Source organism: Clarias gariepinus, chromosome 2 (assembly GCF_024256425.1).
Source record: "Clarias gariepinus isolate MV-2021 ecotype Netherlands chromosome 2, CGAR_prim_01v2, whole genome shotgun sequence".
NCBI classification, from domain to species: Eukaryota; Metazoa; Chordata; class Actinopteri; order Siluriformes; family Clariidae; genus Clarias; species Clarias gariepinus.
Genome location: NC_071101.1, coordinates 27,743,268 through 27,763,313, shown reverse-complemented (window position 1 = coordinate 27,763,313; position 20,046 = coordinate 27,743,268). Strand labels below are relative to the sequence as shown.

At 37.7% G+C, this 20,046-nt stretch overlaps 3 protein-coding genes across 5 annotated transcripts; 2 read left to right on the top strand and 1 right to left on the bottom strand.

Moving 5' to 3' along the window:
- Positions 1–668: 668 nt before the first annotated feature.
- Positions 669–9,182, top strand: cd151 (CD151 molecule). Of its 2 annotated transcripts, XM_053510660.1 has the most exons (9): positions 669–802; positions 3,448–3,532; positions 3,730–3,921; positions 5,026–5,100; positions 6,050–6,070; positions 6,234–6,338; positions 6,509–6,664; positions 7,812–7,898; positions 8,002–9,182. In XM_053510660.1, the coding sequence occupies exons 2-9, from the start codon at positions 3,452–3,454 to the stop codon at positions 8,059–8,061; spliced, it is 777 nt and encodes a 258-aa protein (XP_053366635.1). In that variant the 5' UTR covers positions 669–802; positions 3,448–3,451; the 3' UTR covers positions 8,062–9,182. The 2 variants fall into 2 exon arrangements, with proteins under 2 accessions (XP_053366635.1, XP_053366636.1); XM_053510661.1 differs by lacking the exon at positions 6,050–6,070.
- A 669-nt stretch (positions 9,183–9,851) lies between these two features.
- On the top strand, positions 9,852–12,557 carry gatd1 (glutamine amidotransferase class 1 domain containing 1). Its single transcript, XM_053491075.1, has 7 exons — positions 9,852–10,076; positions 10,150–10,226; positions 10,335–10,440; positions 10,894–11,001; positions 11,127–11,218; positions 11,316–11,409; positions 11,586–12,557. The coding sequence occupies exons 1-7, from the start codon at positions 10,028–10,030 to the stop codon at positions 11,699–11,701; spliced, it is 642 nt and encodes a 213-aa protein (XP_053347050.1). The 5' UTR covers positions 9,852–10,027; the 3' UTR covers positions 11,702–12,557.
- On the bottom strand, positions 12,555–18,773 carry chid1 (chitinase domain containing 1). Of its 2 annotated transcripts, none has more exons than XM_053491073.1 (13): positions 18,635–18,773; positions 17,948–18,076; positions 17,607–17,756; positions 15,588–15,720; positions 15,462–15,506; positions 15,228–15,334; positions 14,426–14,487; positions 14,188–14,280; positions 13,978–14,079; positions 13,432–13,584; positions 13,194–13,274; positions 12,884–12,923; positions 12,555–12,795 (listed from the first exon to the last, which is right to left on the bottom strand). In XM_053491073.1, exons 2-13 carry the CDS (start codon positions 18,053–18,055, stop codon positions 12,697–12,699), a joined length of 1,173 nt encoding a protein of 390 aa, XP_053347048.1. In that variant the 5' UTR covers positions 18,056–18,076; positions 18,635–18,773; the 3' UTR covers positions 12,555–12,696. The 2 variants fall into 2 exon arrangements, with proteins under 2 accessions (XP_053347048.1, XP_053347049.1); XM_053491074.1 differs by having other exon boundaries at positions 17,948–18,073.
- Between the last annotated feature and the right edge of the window lie 1,273 nt (positions 18,774–20,046).

Here is a 20,046-nt window from a genome sequence, read left to right as displayed (position 1 = left end):
TCCTTGTATAGAATAGAAGTTGGGGATCTACAATGTTCTTGATCTATATCCTTTATCCTCAAAATAGTTTGAGATCCATGAAATGATGCTTTAATAATGTAGTCTGTCTAGATAGTGATTGCAACTGTTTGGTTCTAAGCTTGGGTGTGGTGTTTCATCTGTTCTCCTCATGTCCCTATCGGTTTCCGCCAGCTTTTCTAGTTTCCTCCCACCTCCAAAACATGGCTGTACGTTGATGGACTAAAATAGATTACTAGATGTGATTGTGTGCACAAACAGCAGTGCAATCGACAGGGTTGAGATTCAGTGCTCCTGAGATTTACTGCTTTAGAATACTTAATTTACTGAACACTCCTAGTCCTGAACACGACTAGTCACCATTTCAAATAACCAAGCTTCTCAGTTCAGAGAAATGTTTAAATTTCTCTGTATGTTAAACTTAAAAACCAAATGTAGCTTTAATGTCAATCTGAGTAACAAACACATTAGCATTGTAGACCTGCTTTATCTTACATAATCAATACATTTATATAAAGGTGAAGAGGAAATAATTTAACAATATGCACAAGTGGTTCATGTTGGAAAAATACTGGGTAAAATTTCCCTTTAATGCCCACCTCCAGTACAGTAGTGCCCGGCCCTTAGTTTGTGTGTGCTCCTCATGACAACCCCTCTCTCTCTCTCTCTCTCTCTCTCTCATTTCCTTGCACACACTCACTCTCACACACAGCGAACAGTAGTCAGAAAGTCAACCGGAAAAGAGGATCTCTGTTTTCAGCTTGGTGATTTATAGTTACAGCAGGTAAGTGAATTTCTCTTTAGTTTCAATATTAATTCAGGTTTGTGAGTTGCATTTATTGATTTAATTGTTGTTTGTTTTTGTTTGTTTGTTTTTAATAATGACCTTGTGGAAGTCAGCTGTGAGTCATGTGAACATTTTCTTCCTTAAGAGTTTTTTTTTTTTTCAGTTCTAATCAGGTTTCACAGGCTTTTACCCCCCACTGTCCCACTGTTTTAGTTATTTATTTCATTAATTAAAGAACAGTTATACAGTAACAGTATAATCTAATCAATGGTTTATACTCAACTGTAGCTGTTAGACGGACTCCAGGTGTCTGTCTATCTGTAATGAATTACAGATAGGGCACATTCCAGTGTGTGTGTGTGTGTGTGTGTGTGTGTGTACAATCTTGAGCCAATAACATATTTGAGTGGGGGTTTGACTTCATTGCAGTGCTTGACATAATAAATTACACTTGCTATGAATACTAAGGCTATAAAGGGGAGTAATTCTCATCTCCACACAAATTAGACGTTAAACAAGGAATTTCCTTCAGTTATTATAATGGCTATTTGATCCCTGGCTATTTTGGATCATCCAAGCTGGCGAAAGCTTAATTTTCCCATCTGCTTCTCACGAAAGTAGAATATAATTTGTGATATGTTTTTGGTTGCCACTTTAACACACTCATACATTCTTAACAGTGACTTGTTTCTAGGTCTTGAGATGACTTGTGCAATTTCATCTAATTTAGTTTGCGCTAAACAGTCGATTACACTATACAGTAGCAATCATCATTCATTCTCATGCTGTAAAATAAAACAACTGTTTTTGTTTGTTTAAACAATCAGCTTTTATATGCACAATATGCTGTAGTCTTTTAACTCAGATTAAATGGCCGTGATGGATTAAACCAGGATAAGCACTGGTGTCAAATTGTAATGTGAATCACTGTGGTCTAGTCTCTATGGGGACTGTTATAGGACTTACCTCATTTCTGACTGCAGGATAGTGTTACTCAGACAGATATGTCTCTAAGTGCCAGATAGGGGCCACAGGGTAGTAAATGTCTGACTCTTTCTCACGCTCACCCACCCCCAGCCACCTACACACACACACACACACACACACACACACACACACACACACATACAGTCGTGGTCAAAAGTTTTGAGAATTACATAAATATTGGAAATTGGAAAAGTTCCTGCTTAAGTTTTTAGCAATTTGCATATACTCCAAAATGTTATGAAGAGTGATCAGATGAATTGCATAGTCCACACATGCTGCAGTTAGGTCAATAAGAATATTTTAGAGATATTTTAGATCTGTTCTGACAAACTGTATTAGACTTTATTTTGGATGGGTCACAGATGACTGGTTTATTCATCACTAGTATGTGCACCAGTCAGCCATGACCCTAAAACCGTTGACACGTGACGTGAGTAACATTGTTTATTTTGTTACGATGGCACCTGGCAAGTGGTGGCAAACATCAGGCTACAAGTGACAAAAACAGTTCAAGTTTTGGAAGCTGGAAAAACCGTGCAAGCGTAACAATCTGAGTAACTTTGACGAAGGCCAAACTGTGATGGCTAGATGACTGAGTCAGAGATGACACTATGGGATGAAGACAAGTCAGCAAAGGCACTGTGATTCATGATGTGTCATGATGTGTCATGATTCTGTGTTTTGGCATTCATTTGAATGTAACTTAACTTAAAGAATCTGTTCCTTGGTGCCAGATATAACAGCGCACCATTATAGCCATTGTGGAGTCTAGTCACTAACTAGTCAGGGCTGTTTTGCCAGCACAAGAGGGACCTATATAATATCAAACAGGTGGCTTTTAATCTTAAGAGTAATTGGTATGTACAGTACACTATACTGTGTGTACATCATACAGTAAGTATATGGCTTTTTTCAAAATGTTTGCTACAAAGGTTTCCCTTTAGTGGACATTAGAGTCCCAGGCATGCTTTAGCAAGACGTACCCTGTGTGCATTGAGAGCTTTATGAAGACATGGTTTGTGAACCCCAGTTATAATAAATTATAATGCAAACTGCACCCTAGGCCTCCTCGCTCAAAATTACTGCCTGTTGCGGCTTAATGGGCAAAAGCCATGCTCAAAATGTAGTGGAAAGCTTTCCCTGACAAATGAAGGCTATTGTCATAGAAAAAGGACTTAAAGCTGGAATCAGATGTTTAACAAGTCCATACTTCTCTATATGGGTGTGATTGCCCAGATGGCCACATAATTTCGACCATATTGTGTCTGTTGCTACTTGAATCACACAGCACAAAAAAAGACATGGTATATGTAAATCAAATAGGATTCACTGTTTTTTTAAGCAACATGATATCTGTGATCTTTGTGACCTCTATTAGCTCAAGTGATATTCACACCATGCTGTCTCAGTAGATGGTCTTGCACTGTCTACATGCCTTTCATAGATGTTTTCTGTATGCATAAAAGTTCTTTTATGATAAATGTTTTCTTAGTAATTTCACTTCTTAAGGCGGTACACTCTTAGAGAGTTATTAGACTTGGGCATTTAAAATGAATATTAAATATGTGTATAGTATATGTACAGTATAAAAGTCTCAGCACCAATTATGTGTTTTTAGATCTCATGGATTTTCAATGTGTTTTGTGTTCTCCCAGGATAATGGCGCACGAGGAAAAGGCAAACTCCTGTGGAACAATATGCCTTAAATACCTGCTATTCACCTTTAATCTGCTTTTATGGGTAAGTCTTTTTTATTGCATTGACTCAAATGATAAAATTGCATGTAAAAATGCTTTAGTTCTAAATTTGAGAGATAATCATGTTTAATCCATTCTGGACGTTTTCCTATTTTAATTCTGTTGTTCCTGATATAGCCTCTGGATCAACTATGACCCTGAGCAGGGTAAAGCAGTTTAAAACTTTTTTTGCTTTTTCAGTTGTCTGGTGGTGCTGTGATGGCAGTGGGACTCTGGACTTTAGTGGATAAGAGTGACTACATTAGTCTGCTGTCGTCCAGTACATATTCATTTGCTGCCTACATCCTTATTGCAGCAGGAGCCGTTGTCATGCTCACTGGAATCCTTGGGTGCTGTGCCACCATCAAGGAGAACAAAAGACTTCTGATAGTGGTAAGTTAAAAACATAAAGTAGTCATTTATGGACATGTTGCATAAATTGCCATTAGCATTGGGCTGGATGATATAAAATGAATGGGCTCAAAGAGTTTTTTTTTATTTTTTCTATCACATTTAGTATAAGTCAGATAGTGCATGTTTACTGGTATAATGTCTGCAGTATGAGTTTGGGCAAACAGAGCCCCTGCTGTGCAATAATCTTAAATCCTCATCATGTACTGGGAACATCATGACTACTTTGTGCCATGTGAGAAGGCAGTTCAAACCAGGAATTTGGCAAAACACAAAAGAAGCTGCTCTAAATCCCTCTACCCAAAAATGTTTTAGGAAAATCTGAGATCCAAAGCATTCCTTTTGATAAGATCCAAAGAATCTGTAGGGAGGATTGACTTTTCCATTTCAGATTAATATGTTGGTGAAAAACAAAATAATGAACGTGTATTGCTTTTCCAAATGAAATCAGCAGGCTCTAGTGTTACAGTTAAAGCTACCGAATACCTTTTTTGCACTGACATCATTTGCCAGTGGTTTCTAATTGCATGACTCTGAATGTGTTTTGTTGTGAAACTATCAAGCTTGGTGATTTAAATAAAGTGCTGCGTATGTTTAAGACCCGTGTGGGGGACTGAGTCACAGCTGAGGAATGATGGGCATGGGTCAGGGAGGGAGAGATGCCAGGAATGAAGGGGAGGATAGTGAATGAGTCTCCAAATGTCTCCAAACAGGAAGGGAGTTGTAGGGAGGTGTGTGAGTGTGCTTGATCCAAATAAATGTTCTTTCCTACTTTCTTACTCCCTATAAATCCTATCCTGTAAGGAAACATTTATTCTCTCTCAACCTCTCGCTCCCTCTCCTTCTCTCTCTGTTCATTGTTCTGGACAAAGTCATACAATTTTTTTATTATACTCAAATTTTTTCACATACAGTATATTGTTTTTAGGTATTATGTTCCACTGTGTTACATGTGAATAATTTTTTTTAATCCCTCAGCACTTTTTAATTTTCTTTATACCTGCTGACAAGTTTATTTATTATTATTTATATTGCACGCTGGATGTTTAAGATTTCTACAATTTTTCTCTGAAATTTCTTTTGCAGTTCTTTGTTCTGCTGCTGTTGATATTCCTGCTGGAGATCATTGCTGGAGTTTTGGCCTATTGGTATTATCAAGAGGCAAGCAACTCTTCTTCTTCTTCTGTATTGTGATTCATTCCACTAGGCATCTGTGGTGCAATGGCAAAAGAACAACCTTGTGTTTGATTCTGTTAGAATCAATTCACCATCTCCAATTAGGAGGCTTTCTCTCTACTTGTGCTCTTTTGCACCCTTCCGCACTGCTGTGCTCTATAACGTTTTCTGTGATGTTTCTAAACTTTATCTTTCCTCTTAACTTCTAAAAATATCTTGAAGGCCATGGGGTGCACAGGTCTTGGAGGTTCAGAGTCCAGCGCAGTTCTGTGATTCCAATGCTTTGTCATACCTTTTAAAGCTGAACTAAATCAGGTCTTAAGAAAGTGTGCTAGACTCTTCTAAGACTAAAATGGTTAAAAAAAAAAAACACAGAGGTGTAGGAGCATGTAAATACTACCTCATAAATGAATGGAGGTTAATCCCATCTATTGGATTAAAATATTTAAGTGAAAGAGCAGTTGAACAGATGTACAATGCTTGATACCATCATGTTAAATCTATTCCACAAAGGATTAAGAAAGCTATAAAGGCAAAATTGATCCAACCCATTACTAGTAAGGTGTACCTAATAAAGTGGCCAGTGAGTGTATTTGTAATATCATTTTAATCATTTTGATTTTAATACACCAGACCCATATTATTAACACACAAAAGGTTTGAATTGTTAATGTTAATAAGAATTAATATTTAGCCATACTTCATAAATTATATTATATAGTATGATCAAGCAACTACATTACAATTTCGGTTTAACATGCCAAATGATTAACATACATTTTAACAGCATTTCCTCCTTTACGAACCCCATTGGTTATGCATGCATGGTTTGCATCTAGACTTCTTAATTTACCCGTGTGTCTGCTTGCCTTCTTGTGAGTATTTCTTTCTATTTACAAACCCTCTTTTCCTCCTTTCCATATTTTTCCTGCAGTGTTTTCCTTTCTGCTATAAGGTAAACCACTACCACTCGTTCTCTCTCTGTATGACACTATACTCATCCTGGAACACCTCATTTCTCACGTCTACTCCACACTGAATATAAAATCAATTGTATAATAAACGTCGGCCTGCAACTTTTTATATTTGGCTTAGTGACTTTGCTTGTTTCTGTACAGCTAAACAATGAACTGAGAGCGGATCTGAAAGAGACCATGGTGCAGAAATACCAGCAGCCTGGCCAGGAGCATATCACCAGAGCTGTGGACAAACTCCAACAGGATGTAAGAGGATTAACCGTCCACGTTAGGGAAATATATGTATACAGTTTCACCCTGAACATATTGTGTACATTTTTATAATACTCTGTAGTTATGAAGGAAGGAAAGGTAGGAAGTGTATAACAGTCTGTATTCTCTCTGTTTTCCCATGCACTCTTTGTACTTTGGAACAGCTGAAGTGCTGTGGCAGTAACAGCTCGTCAGATTGGAAGGAGGGCGTCTGGATACACACGTCTGCTGACAGGCGGCTCGTACCTGACAGCTGCTGTAAGACCCCTACTGATCGCTGTGGAATGAGAGACCACCCGTCAAATATCTACAAAGTTGAGGTGCGACTAATACACAGCTCTTTCTTTTACAAAATGGGCGGATGTATGATGAATAAAAACCCCTTGGTGCATGCAGTTATAGAAAAATAATCAGCAATGGAATGGTTCTTATTCTGCTTATGCCACGAACAATTATCAACTATTCCACATGTTTTTATATTAAAGATCGACGCACCATATTTTTATAGTTAAATTTAATGTCATGAAACATCTGCAAAACTAGTTAGTTCCTGTTACAATAGTAATAAACTGTTTCTCTGTGCTGTAATAGAGAGTTATTCAATTTTTTTCAACCAATCAACCTTAGGAATTCAACAGTACTGAGGTGTAAACCTAGATAGCAACATTCCAGGTCAAAAATATTTGGATGTTAGGTCAGTACTATATGCCAGAATGAGCCCTTAAAAAAATGTTTAAATTAATAGCAATATGTGAAGGAAATGCCCCAAATGTTACACTTTGGTTTGGACATTAATTTGGACCTTAATTAAACTATTAAACATTAAACAACTTATTATTAAATTAATTAATTTAATTAACTATTGAAACATTTCTACTGTTCATTTTCTGTGATGCATGTTCACATGTTCAAATGTTTTTTTTCCAACCACATTTCTTCCATAAATTTGACACTTCAGCATTATTAGATTCCAGGTTCATAATGTTATGGAAATCTCTTAGCACAATTACAGTAACATTAATCTTTTCATGTCTTGGTTCAGGCCCATAATTTGACACTTCTGAAATGGCGACGTTATTTTTTGGTCAGGTAGTGTCTTGTACATCTATTGGTTAACAAGTCATTTGTATCTGACTGCATCAGACTTACAGTATTAGGATTTAGTCAATAAAAATGCCAAACTGTTCCCACATAGTTGAGTAATATAAACATGTTTATGTAAAATCAACAAGAAGATTTATTAATGTTTTTGTTGTTTTTTTTGTTATTATTATTATTTCTCTACAAAAATACTGTCCATACATTTAGCTGTTTCATAAATTTCTTACTATTGCATCAGTTGAATGAAGGACCACATTAACCCCTACAGAGCCCTTGTTTCATTTTTCAGGTCTTCATTGAGTAAATTTGCTGTCAGTTTCTTCTGTTTGTAGATCTCTGAATATGAATTTTTTTTTTCTACTTCAGGGTGGTTGCATCTCCAAATTAGAGGAGTTTATTCTTGAACACCTGGTGATATTAGGCGGTGTGGGTGTTGGAATTGCATTCCTACAGGTAAGAAATCCCAACACCTTATCTGAATAAATATGCACTTTTGCTACTTCTCATATACAGCATTCTAATTCTTTGTCCAATATCTGTTTGTTGTGTTTTAAAGATTTTTGGGATGCTCTTTACCTGCTGTCTGTATCGAAGTTTAAAAGAGGAGCCCTACTAAGACCATGCATCCTGTACTCAAACACCAAATCTACACACAGAGAGTCCTCACACATTTTACTTTTGCATTAATCTTTCTGATGTGCTGCTATGCAATGTAAATATTTTGTGTAAAGTGATGAAGGAAAGTAGACCATAGTGATATACAGTATTTTGGCTGCAGGGCAGTCATTTAAAAAGGAAAAGCATACGAATGAATGAAACTGACTTGATGTGCATAAAGCTTTGATGTGCCTGATAGTCAATGGATATGTAATTCCTGCAACAGTTTCTTTACTTCAGATATGTATTATTACTTCTGTATCAGTTCCCATATCTCTACTTCCAGTTAAATTCACTTGCTGAAAAAAAATGCTGTTTGGTCTGACCAGCTATTAATCAGACAGGGCAAGCTGATCAAGATAGTAGACTGTAGTTGCCTGATAATAAATTACTGTTCCAGGTTCCCTATTACTTCATTAAAATTAGTAAATGCATGCAATTTTTGGGTGATTTTAGGTCCAAGGCTTAACTCTGTTGCCATATACCTTCCGCTGCATCTACAGTCCAAAAACATTCTATTTTCAAATTGTGAGTAGTGTATAATTGGTTGTGTCAATGTGTGCATTTGTGCCCTGCGATGAGATAAGACTCCTTGCATGATCTTTCCTGCCTTGTACCCCGAGTTCCCTAGGATAAGTCCCCCATAATGCTACACTGGATAAGCAGTACAGAAAATGGATGAATGAATGAGTAAATGAAATTTGAGATACTGCCTGTGTTTTGGAATAAAATTTGAGACACTGCCTGTGTTTTGGTACCTGGTCAGACCAAGATGATTTTTATTAGGGCAGTACAAATTGAAACAAAGGTTCATTACTATTTTGTCCTCAATGTTTTATATATATACTAATAGTTCAAGAGAACATAAAGCTGTAATACAAGAATATTGCTTTGCACTGCTACTGTAATGTATTATATTTGAATGTATTTTTGAAATTACCTTTAAACTGTATAACAAAGTAAACATTGAAAAAATATATATATTTCACAGTATGTATAATTTATACTTGGACTGTATCCGGTCAGTTATTTCAGGCTGTATAAAAGCTTTTGTTATATAAATAAATTAAATTGAACTTTAATTTTAATTTAATTAGCTTTATGAACTACAATGTGTGTGTGGGTGACATAGCAATAGCACACTGGACTCGATTCCCTGCGTGTGTGTGTCCCCCGTGCTTGGTGGGTTTTCTCAAAGTGCTCCAGTTTCCTCCCACAGCACAAAGACATGCAGATTAGACTAATTGTTGATTCCAAATTGCCCGTTGTGTGCGTGCGTGTGTGTGTGCCCTGCAATGGATTGGCACCCTATCTAGGGTGTACCTTGCCCCATGCCCTAACTTTCCTGGGATAGAATTCAGACCCCCACGACCCTGTACAGTGTATACAGGATAAAGCGGTATAGACGTTATAGCGGTATAGAGGTTGTTGGAGGGGCCTACATCTGTTAGGTAAAACTTTGCATCACAGCGCCACCTGTTGCCTCCGCCCCTCCGCTGCTTAAAGCACGAATGCGACCACTAAAAATGTTCAGTGTTTCACATCACATATTTAGTACAACGTCATGGTTTTAACAGTTTACTAAAACCAGCTGAAAGTCCCAGTACGTACAAAACAAAAACAAAACAAAAAAACGCCGGAATGCGTTATTTAAGACGAGGCTTTCGTCTCGTGCTTCCCTTCGGCGTGTGTGAGCGGAACTACAGCTAAGACTCGAGAGTTTCGAGACGGAACATTTAGTGGGCGGAAGTCTAGTCATTCAGCTCTGTATTAATCTGTGTTGTGTACAGTATGAGACTGTGATTAAAGCTGTTTAATCGCGTTTGATTTTCGCTTTGACGATATACTTTAGAGAAAGTTTTTTTTTTTTTTTTTACTGCTGTTAGATCTTTAAAAAGTCGTTAGGCTTTTACGGAACAAACAGAATGACATCCAAGCCTACGTGCCTTATTGTGGCCAGTGCTGCGTCTCAAGGTAGGTCAGGTGTAACGTGCTGGTGTTTACGTTGGAATGGAACTGGAATGACATTGTGTGTTTTTACGGTTAGGAGTGTCGGCCCGGTCCTTCCAGCAGTGTTTCTCTCTCTGTAGTCCTGTGTTTAACCTGCAGACAGCTACACCAGGGGTGAGAGTTCACTGCAGGACACACTGCTCATCCCCTACAGCACACATTCAAATATCACTTCAGGAAAAATACTTACCAATACATTTTTTATATACTTCTGTCTCACAGGGGAAAACTATTGATTTCGTCGGGATTGATGACAGCTCAGCTCGATGGGTTCAGGATTTCAACGTCAAACCCTATGCCACTCCTGCCAAACTGGAGTCTATTGATGGTTGAAATTACTTTTGTGACATTGATTATAGTTCATTGTATTTATTTTAGCTATGTTTCACTGACAACGTGCTAAAACAGTTTAATACGCACACTTTAATACAGCAGGCGTTCGGGTCAAACTGGGACTTTGATTGTGCAACATAAGTGATCAGTTATGAGCTACCTTTATTTCTCTGTATAATCCCCTGCTACACTTATCACTAGTGCACAGCATTTCTCTAGTGCTTGGATACCATTAGGGTAAAAAGTTTTCCCAGTACACTGGAGATGATCAGACTGCCTGCTTCATGTCTGAAACCCTGGGCCCCCAGAAACTCCTTTAATGGCTCGAACATGGCATTTAAATGTTTTACTGCACCCAAGAGTCTTATAAATTGTAAAGCACTACTACAATGTTCATTAGGACAATTCGCTATTGCACAAGCACTGATTTATGTGGGTTGCACTGCAGGTGCCCGCTACCAGGCTCTCCTTATCCCAGATTGCCCAGGAGCTTTGAAGGACCTTGCTCACAGTGGCTCACTGGCACGCATCCTGACACACTTCAGTTCTCAAAAAAGTAAGACATTCTGCTGTAGAGTATAAGTTGTATCAGTTATTATTCAACATGATCTCTCAATAAGATGAGAAATTGGGATATTAAGATTAGCACATCAAGTAAGCATGTGTGTTTGGGTCTTTCAGAGCCTATGTGTGCTGTAGGACAGGGTGTGTCTGCACTTTGCTGTGCCACAGAGGGACAGAAGTGGATATTTAATGGATACAGCCTGACTGGAGTAAGTCTTCAACGTCAAATGAGCTATCAGAAGGCCATAATAATTAAATTCAGTCATTGCATTGCAAGTCGTTGTTCACTTCCTTTCTTTCTCAAAGCCCTCTGTGTTTGAGCTGGTGCGCTCCCCAGATTTTGCTGACCTTCCTCTAATTGTAGAAGACTTTGTGAAAGATAATGGCGGATCCTACACGGGTAAGTTTGCAGAGTCCCTTTTACCAAAACGTCGTCATTGGATGTACATCACGCATATTGATTTGTTACAGTCTTGGTTAGTAAATTATCCTGAATTCCAAAAATGTTCTGTTTTATTATACTAACTAATGTTGTAATGTTTAACATACATTAATTACTGCTGATCTCTCTTGCAGCCAGTCAAGAAGACGCACTGCATGTGGTCCTGGATCGCCACCTAGTGACTGGTCAGAATGTTCAGTCGACCACAGCTGCAGTCAACAACCTGATCCTGCTGTTTAACAGCAGATAAAATCCCTCTCCTGTTCAGGAGCACAGCAGGAAGTATTACTGACAATGGTTTTCCCCAAGGGTATTCCAATCATGGTAATATAATCTACAGTGGATCTACTTAAAGAATATGAAGACATCATGGATCATTTTAAATTCTTATTTCGTATATATGTAGACTTGAAATTGCTAACAAGCTGTACATATCTATAGTTTACCAATTACTGCTTGACTAAGTATTTCCTGTAAATTCCCCTCAGAGTGATGCAGTGTTAATGTAAAGTTGCCCAGTAATTTGTGCTAAGTTATATAAAGCTTACCAACTGTACCCTGGTGTCAGCAAAGCATTATTATTATTGTTTAACTACAGTGTTGCAATAATTTACCAGTATCACATGTACATTTGTTTCTAAAAGGGCGTCATGTGATCGTGCTGTAAAACATGGGCAAAAGTATAAATACGTCGTCCACATTCCTTTAATTGACCTCAGTGTTGGCCTGAATAGTGCCATGTAGTAAAATAAATGCTGAGGCGTATAGATGGGTAAAGTGAATTTCTTTTCCATTAAGTCGCCTTTCGACATGTTTCTGTGAACGTCGCTGATGATGCTGACGTCAATAGATAAAGACTGCTGCTTCGTACAGTATTTAACATTCATAGGCAGAAATACCTGTATCTGTGTTTGCGCTTTGGCTTTAGTTGTGATCTGATCACTGAAATTGCATCAATTACAGTATTGTACATATGCTTACACTTAAAGAATGCAAATAAAGCATGTATTGTCATTGATTTGTTATGAAATTTCAGAAAATGAAGTAGAGTCTTTTGTACCACCGATACAAATGTTTCATTACATTCCACAAAATGCACTAGCTGTTCATCCTTCTTGATTTTATTAATAAAAATATTTTTTGGCATGCTCAGCAGTGGCATTGTCATTAATGTACCAGAACGTATGAGTGTTTGGAAGAAGGAATTACATCTTGTAAGTATGTGTCCACATGTATTAGTTTGTCTCACAAAAGGTCATAGAAATAGTCCAAGCCTTGTCCAAGCTCCCACAGAGAAAGTCCTGTACCCAGTTCTGTTGCCAGGGCAATTCGTAACTGGAGAGACTAAGGGGAGAGATTATGCATACATGTAAGTAAGATCCTCTTCTAACCACGCAACATAATATTTGCTTCCAAACATAGAGGTTCTTACCTTGAGAGTTGGATAATAGACTGCATGCTTCACTGAACTTCTGAAAAATTTAAACAAGACACAGTGTTTATGTAGTGGTCTATCGAATTCAAACTAAGAGGTTTGATATGTCTGATTATTTTTTTGCAAGTCTTCATGTAGCCTTTAAACCCAAATCACTGACTGGCCAGGAGAATAAGGCAGAGGTCCGCTGATTAGAATGACATTTTAATCTAAAATAATCTGCATTACAAGATCAGAAACAAAATAAAAAAAATAAATACCCATTTCAAAAGAAAGTTTCTTGTGTGTCTGTGTGCGTGTGTCTAACCTTTTATAATTAAAATAGTGTTCTCCTGCATACTCGTCCCAAACAAGCTTTGGCTTGACTTCCTTCAGAAGCTCAATGTATCTACAAGAGACCAAAAGAGAAATAATGCTTACATTAAAAGCATAAACTACTATTAGATAATGCTGTGTTTTTTTTTTTCATCTCTCCCTCTTTCTTGCTCTACCTCTCTCTTACACACACACATTTAGGTATGCTAGTATTTACACTGAAGCCATACCTGTTTCCCAGCAGGGGCTCTGCTCCCCCATTGACAGTGAAGTCGAGGCCGTATAGGTTGATGCCCAGCAGGATCTTGTGTCTCCACTGGCTCTGTGGCGCGAGCTGCAGCACACAATCTCGCATCCAGGGCACCGGAGAACTAGGGCCTGGTCTATAGCATACACAGAAGATAAAGCACCTAATGAACAGAATGTGTAAATCCAACATTTCCATCTTCTGGTCTAGACTAGCCCATACTTACTTACATACATACTTTATACATACATAAATAAATAAATAAATAAACAAATAATAGATTACCAAATAAAATTTTAAAAAGTCAGTAAGTGCAAGAGAACTTGTATAAATGTTGCTTTGCTACAGCTGATAAATTTCCATAATTTAAGAATATGGTATCTTTCTTACTCCCTGTTTCACTGACTCATATTAGATCTTTTAGAAAATTCACTTGTGTCCACTGGAAAAAAAAACCCTACAAAGGTTACAAAGAGTGTATGAACCCACTAGCTCTATTATTGTGATGTTTCTGTATTGTGTATCTAACCTGCCCGGACCGGAATAGTCATAAGTCATCAAACTGAATGCATCGACAACAGGAGCCAGTTTTTCAAAGTCTTCCTTTCCAAACATGCCTGGTTGCTTTGACCTGAATAAAAGAAAAACCAGTATAGCGCATTCTGCACAGTACTTCACAGTTTTGGCTTTTCTATGGACTGATGCATCAATGATGCATGATAATATGATTATTATTTACCCAGGAATGACAGCAGGAGGGATGACAAGAATGCAGTTAAGCTTCCCAGCCTTCAGGTACTTGCACAAGTGTGTAACCAAGTGTATTAGCTCACTGGATCACAGGAAAGAGGCAAAGCACACAGTAAAAACTGTTAAATACTGCTAAAGTCTTTGAAGGAATCCTGACATCATGCATAAACACATTTATTATTTTTTTGCTTTCTATATTGGACAAGTAGACACAAAAACAGACTAACGTCCTCTTGTTTCCTCCCAGCTGACTCCACAGTTCCAAAGTAAAGCCATCAAAACCTTCAGCCTTAATACAACAAAAAGAGAGACAAGCCTATAGAAGGAAGCACTGTACAAACCTTTAAACTACACTGCAAGTACTATACAACATTCATTCATAGCCATGAATTAAGCTTTTTAAACGTTTAGATGTCTTAGAGGTAAATTCCACTCTAAAATTAAATATAAATAGATAAGACATAAAATATATTTATATAACTTGTGGCTAACACAAGTAGCATTAAACATTTCAGCCACCTTAAACCTAAAGTTTCTCTGATAGACAATAAGCAAGAGTTCATTTTCTTAGTCACTATTTTTGAGCGACATTCACTTAATGAAAAATCAAAGAGATAAAGTGGAGTAGAAGCAGTGGAAACGGCAAATGTTGTTTCAAAAGTTTCAGAACGGTGTGCAGTGATAAAACACATTCACTTAAGCCATAGCAGAGACTCGATTCATTTACGAGATGACAGGCATAGGAGATGATGGTGAAAAAAGATGCATGAAAGAAAATTTTGACCCTTTCTGTTAAAGCAGAATTTACAAATGAAAAGTTAACAGAGCTGGACAGACCAAAGGACAAAAGCTTTGCTGCATCACTCTACCTAGGGAGAACTGAAGTCCCACCATGCTGTTTTAAGGAAATAGTAAAAATAGACTGAAATTTTAAAAGATAAATACATTATTAAATATATCCTTTGAGCTACTTCAGAATAGGCTGAATTGTTCCTTTAATGAATAGTTAGTAAATAACACATACTGTACCTTTGCCACTTCAACGATTTCTCGACCAACCTCCTCAATCTCATCCTCACTGTCCAAAACGCTCATGAAGTCCTGATAAGACCAGCCATCGAACAATAATCGAGGTACTACAAAACAATGTGAATGTAGGACAGGTTACAGATATTATAGTATCATACACCACATCTTTGTTTATGTTCACAGATATTAAAAATATATTCCAAGTAATTTAGACGTCGCATTAAACATACTCACATACTTTACTTTTTTTGTTTGCTTTCTTTACCGCCTTGACCCAACCTGTTACAAGAGATTGTTGTTAATTCAGTATGGTAGAGTAATATTATGCAAGACTGTAAAAAATTAAAATACCCTATCTACCCTGGTCATTGTCATGCAGGCCGGTAATATCAAAGCTTTCTGGTCCTTTGCGTCTGAGCTGGAGCCACACCGGAGACACAGAGGTCAGCTTAGGCCCAAAAATCTTAGCAATATCATATCCATGTGAGTTCCACTATGGGAGACAAGATAAAAAGAGAAAGATATGTAATTCCTAAGATTAAAGACAATTACTATGCTCTGTGACAAAATGTTTTTGAGGTCAAACCCATCTTTGACACAAACAGACAAACAGGTAAAAATCAGCTGCAGGTCAGAACATCACAATATGTGGTCTATGACTGATTATTGCAACTCACAACCAAATAATTCCTTTGTTATTTGTTTTTTTTTATCCTGCAACAGCAAGAAACTCATCATTGAGGGCGAAGTAAATAAATTGTGTACTAAAGTGAAAGTAGAGCCACCCTAGGTAAAATATTATGCATTAGAAAAGTATTTCGCTTTAAATGTACTGAAGTATTAAAAGCAAAGAACTTGTATTATAAATAATACATATTTAATTTGTTTGTACTCTATCTCTTTCTCTAGAGAGATAGACAGATAGATATCCTTCATTCAGACTTCTTGTGTTTTTTTTCCAGATTTACGTGGACCATGCAAAATGTAATGAGCAACAACTGTGCTATAAATTTAGCCCACCCAGTCTGTGCTTACTGCACTTGGGCATACCAAAAATTTGTCATGTTTTGCTGCTTCCATCTATCACTAGTGCCATCAACTTTAGGGATGATGCTTAGTTTTAAAAGTTTTTAATTTAGCAGTCGATTTAGTAATTGAGCAGTGGCTTGATGAATATCATTAAATGCCAAAAAGTGCTACTAGTGTAAGTAAGTCCTACCTTCATGAAAAGTATTTTATTTTTCACGCAGCCCTACAACCAATTCAAACTATAATTTGAAAATATTGATAAAGTAGCACAGACTGATATAACTATAATTATATAACTATAATCATAGTTATATAATTATACTGGTAGGAAATTCTGACAGACTCACCCCTATCTTATCCACGCTGCATTGGCTGCCTGTGAAATTTCGACTTTAAAATACGTAAAGCATTAAATGGTCTCGCGCCGCAGTATCTGAGTGAACTGCTAGTGTCTTACGATCAGCCACACCTACTTGGATCAAAGGATGCAGGCTGCTTGTCAAAACTATGGGAGGAGGAAGAGCTTTATACATACCTACAGTATGTATAAGAGTGCCAAAGTTATGGAATAGCCTTCCAAATAGTGTTCAGAACACAGACACAGTCTCAGTGTTTAAATCTAGGCTAAGCCAAGCATGGCTACTTAGCCAAGCATTTTTGCAAATAGATTTGCCTTGGGTAAAGGAGCAGATCTAGGGGACTTATGGACATAGAGTATTATGGTGAACTGGTATGTTTAGATGCCATTGATCCAGATGATCCAGATGCCAGATGATCTTTCTCATTGATCACTCAGGATTGTTGTTGATGGTGAAATGATTGGTTGCTTTACTTCCCAGGAAGCCCTCATGTCGTTCTGGATCTCCCTTTTTAATTAAGCTGTCATAGTTAGTCCTGCCGGAGTCCCTGCTAGCACTCTGCACTACATATACATTCACCTTATACAACTTATACTGTTGAGCTACACATGCCGCCCCTGAGCCGCTAGTGATCCAGACCCCCTCTGCCTTTTGGACCTGTCTGACTCGTCTTGGTTGAAAATCTCATTGCATGGATGCCCAGTGTGGTCTGTTTGGGATGCGTGTGGTGACGGTTTCATTTTACCAGGAAGATGGTCCCTCTTTAGGCTTCTTCCAATTTACCATCTCAGGAGTTATTCCCATTCCGCCATCACCCTCGGCTTGCTTGTCAGGGACAATCGGATTCGTTTTATACATATTACCTTACTCATTTCAATTAAAATTTTTTATTCCCCTAAAGCTGCTTTGTGACAATGACCCAATTCAATGAACTGAATTGAATTTAGAAAACATGTTTATGCAGAAAAGACAATATGGACAGGAACGTTACCGGTGTGACATAACTTAGCACTGCTCCCTGAAAGTGACGTGTTGGGATGGTTTGAGGGCAAAATCTTTTCTCCTCTTTCACTACATCCCTCCACATGGGAGCAGTCACCACCAATCCCCTCTCCTGCACCGGCTGCTCCACAACGGTTGTCTAGAGAGAGGAAGAAGGGGAGAGAGAGAGAGAAAACAAGAAAAACTCCATTTTAAAAGGTAGTAATTTTTGTATTTACTGAAACTGATGAAACACAACTATACCTTATTACTGCAATTGCTGTACTTAATCCGCTTGTAATATTATTCATTATTTTTTCCATAATTGTTTCATATCAGAAGTGTCCTCACCTCAGCCTCCGGCACTTTGTTGAGTTTCTTGGCATCTGTTTTTGAGAGTGTGCCTATGACCACAGGGACTGATGTGGAGATGTAGAGAAACAACAGAACAGCTCTCATTTCACTCTGCTCTTCTATCTGCTGGAGAAAAATACACATTTACAAATTTGTACAACTTTTGCATAATTTAATATGTAATATTTATTTTCAATTATTTAGCTGAAGATAAACAGAGTTTTGTGAATAGATACTACAAACTGCTGAAAGCCTGAAAACACTCATTCACAAGCTGTTTAGTTCGTGTTTAGCATAAATAATTATTATATATATATATATATATATATATATATATATATATATATAATTTTTAATAAATAAAAATAATATTTTAATATTGAAAATTCTTAATTCCTTTGCCCTACCTCTGTGTTTAAACTACCGGTTTCTGACAGCTTTAGCTACCAAGCTACAACCCGGGGAAAAAGTGGCTGTGTCTAAAACGACTTGTCTTTTACACCCATAGTGCACTACACAGCGTTGAAAAAGAAATGTGTAGTTCACTAACGTAAGTAATAGAGATCTGATTGGGATACGGCTTGTCAAGCAGACAGCCAGCAAAACATTGATTTAGCTAACGCTGACACCGGCTTCCTTTTACTGTATACTATAAAATGAAATAAATAAGCAATCATTACTTACCTTATTCTCTGTATGATTTGATTATTATTCAACAGTTTTGGAGAAAAATAGCGCAGGGTAAACAGTGTGGCATGTCAGGTGTAGTCTAAGAGGGGCATCTAACCCTGACTAGCCAGTCAAACAGGCAGGGGGACTGAAAAGGTTTGGTCCCGCCCCCCGAGAGCTCAGCCAATCAGATTCAGCCGTGTCGAAGCAGGCTCAGAAACCTGTCGGGTGCGTCTCAAATCAAATCTCACCTAAAAGAGACTGAGAACTGAAAGCATAAGGTTAGAATTACATTTAGGGCGTTTTCTCACTGGGGTCCGGGAACCGTTTCCGAGCACACTTCCTGTCATGTTGGAACAGGACTGGCCATCAACAAACGGTCCCCACAAATTTGACAGCGATGCCAAGACAATGTCTTGGTATACTGAAGCATTAACGAATGAACCTTTCACTGAAACTAAAAAGGGGTCAAACCCAACTCCTGAAAAACAACCCTACATCATAATCCCTCCATCCTCCAAACTTTACACTTGGCCAGACTCGTCCATCGGATTGCCAGACAAAGAAGTGTGATTCATCACTCCTGAGAACACATTTCTGCTCTAGAGTCCAGTGGATGTGTGCTTTACACCACCCACCCCATCCGTGCTTTGCATTGCACTTGGTGATGTAAAACTTGGATGCAGCAGCTCGGCCATGGAAACCCATTTCATGAATCACTCTCCACACTGCTCTTGAGCTAATCTGAAGGCCACATAAAGTTTGGGGGTCTGTAGCTATTGACGCTGCAGAAAGTTGGTGACCTTTGTTCACTACTGTATTTGTCTTAGCATCCAGTGATCCTGCTCAGTGATTTTTACATGGCCTACCACGTCGTGGCTGAGTTGCTCTTCTACTTTGTTATAATACCACTAACAGTTGACTGTGGGATATTTAGTAGCAAGGAGATTCCATGACTGCTCTTATTGTACAGGTGGAATCCTATTCCGGTACCACGCTGGAATTCACTGAGCTCCAGAGAGCAACCTATCCTATTGCTCACAAATGTTTATAGAAGCGGTCCGCTTGATTTTATACATCTGTAACCATGAGAGTGATTGGAATGCCTGAATTCACTGATTTGGAGTTACATGTGAGTTACATGTTCTTCTTATATAATTTATTTCATATTGTATTATATATTTTATATCTAATACAGTTCATGTTTGTGACTCAAATCAGTGCTAAAGTAAATTAATTTCTAGGACACAGAGCAGAATTGTACACATCTCTGTCAGAAGAAAAGTGGAACAAATACATTTTATCACAAACAGGATACAATAAATCTGATAAATGAAAGTTTTATTAGGCTATGCAAAGAAAAAAAGTAAAAGCCTTGACAAATTAACATATATATATATATATATATATATATAATCACCCTGTAA

What these genes read in the sequence shown, in the direction of transcription:
- cd151 (XM_053510660.1), top strand. Translation starts at nt 3,452, where the DNA reads ATGGCGCACGAGGAAAAGGCAAACTCCTGTGGAACAATATGCCTTAAA. An exon ending in CCTTTAATCTGCTTTTATGG is followed by an intron (nt 3,533 to 3,729) that starts GTAAGTCTTTTT and finishes TTGCTTTTTCAG; the next exon opens with TTGTCTGGTGGTGCTGTGAT. An exon ending in TTGGAATTGCATTCCTACAG is followed by an intron (nt 7,899 to 8,001) that starts GTAAGAAATCCC and finishes TGTGTTTTAAAG; the next exon opens with ATTTTTGGGATGCTCTTTAC.
- gatd1 (XM_053491075.1), top strand. Translation starts at nt 10,028, where the DNA reads ATGACATCCAAGCCTACGTGCCTTATTGTGGCCAGTGCTGCGTCTCAA. An exon ending in TGCAGACAGCTACACCAGGG is followed by an intron (nt 10,227 to 10,334) that starts GTGAGAGTTCAC and finishes TCTGTCTCACAG; the next exon opens with GGGAAAACTATTGATTTCGT. An exon ending in ATGGATACAGCCTGACTGGA is followed by an intron (nt 11,219 to 11,315) that starts GTAAGTCTTCAA and finishes TCTTTCTCAAAG; the next exon opens with CCCTCTGTGTTTGAGCTGGT.
- chid1 (XM_053491073.1), bottom strand. Translation starts at nt 18,055, where the DNA reads ATGAGAGCTGTTCTGTTGTTTCTCTACATCTCCACATCAGTCCCTGTG. An exon ending in CACTATTTTAATTATAAAAG is followed by an intron (nt 12,924 to 13,193) that starts GTTAGACACACG and finishes TAAATTTTTCAG; the next exon opens with AAGTTCAGTGAAGCATGCAG. An exon ending in TCTATTATCCAACTCTCAAG is followed by an intron (nt 12,796 to 12,883) that starts GTAAGAACCTCT and finishes CTCTCCCCTTAG; the next exon opens with TCTCTCCAGTTACGAATTGC.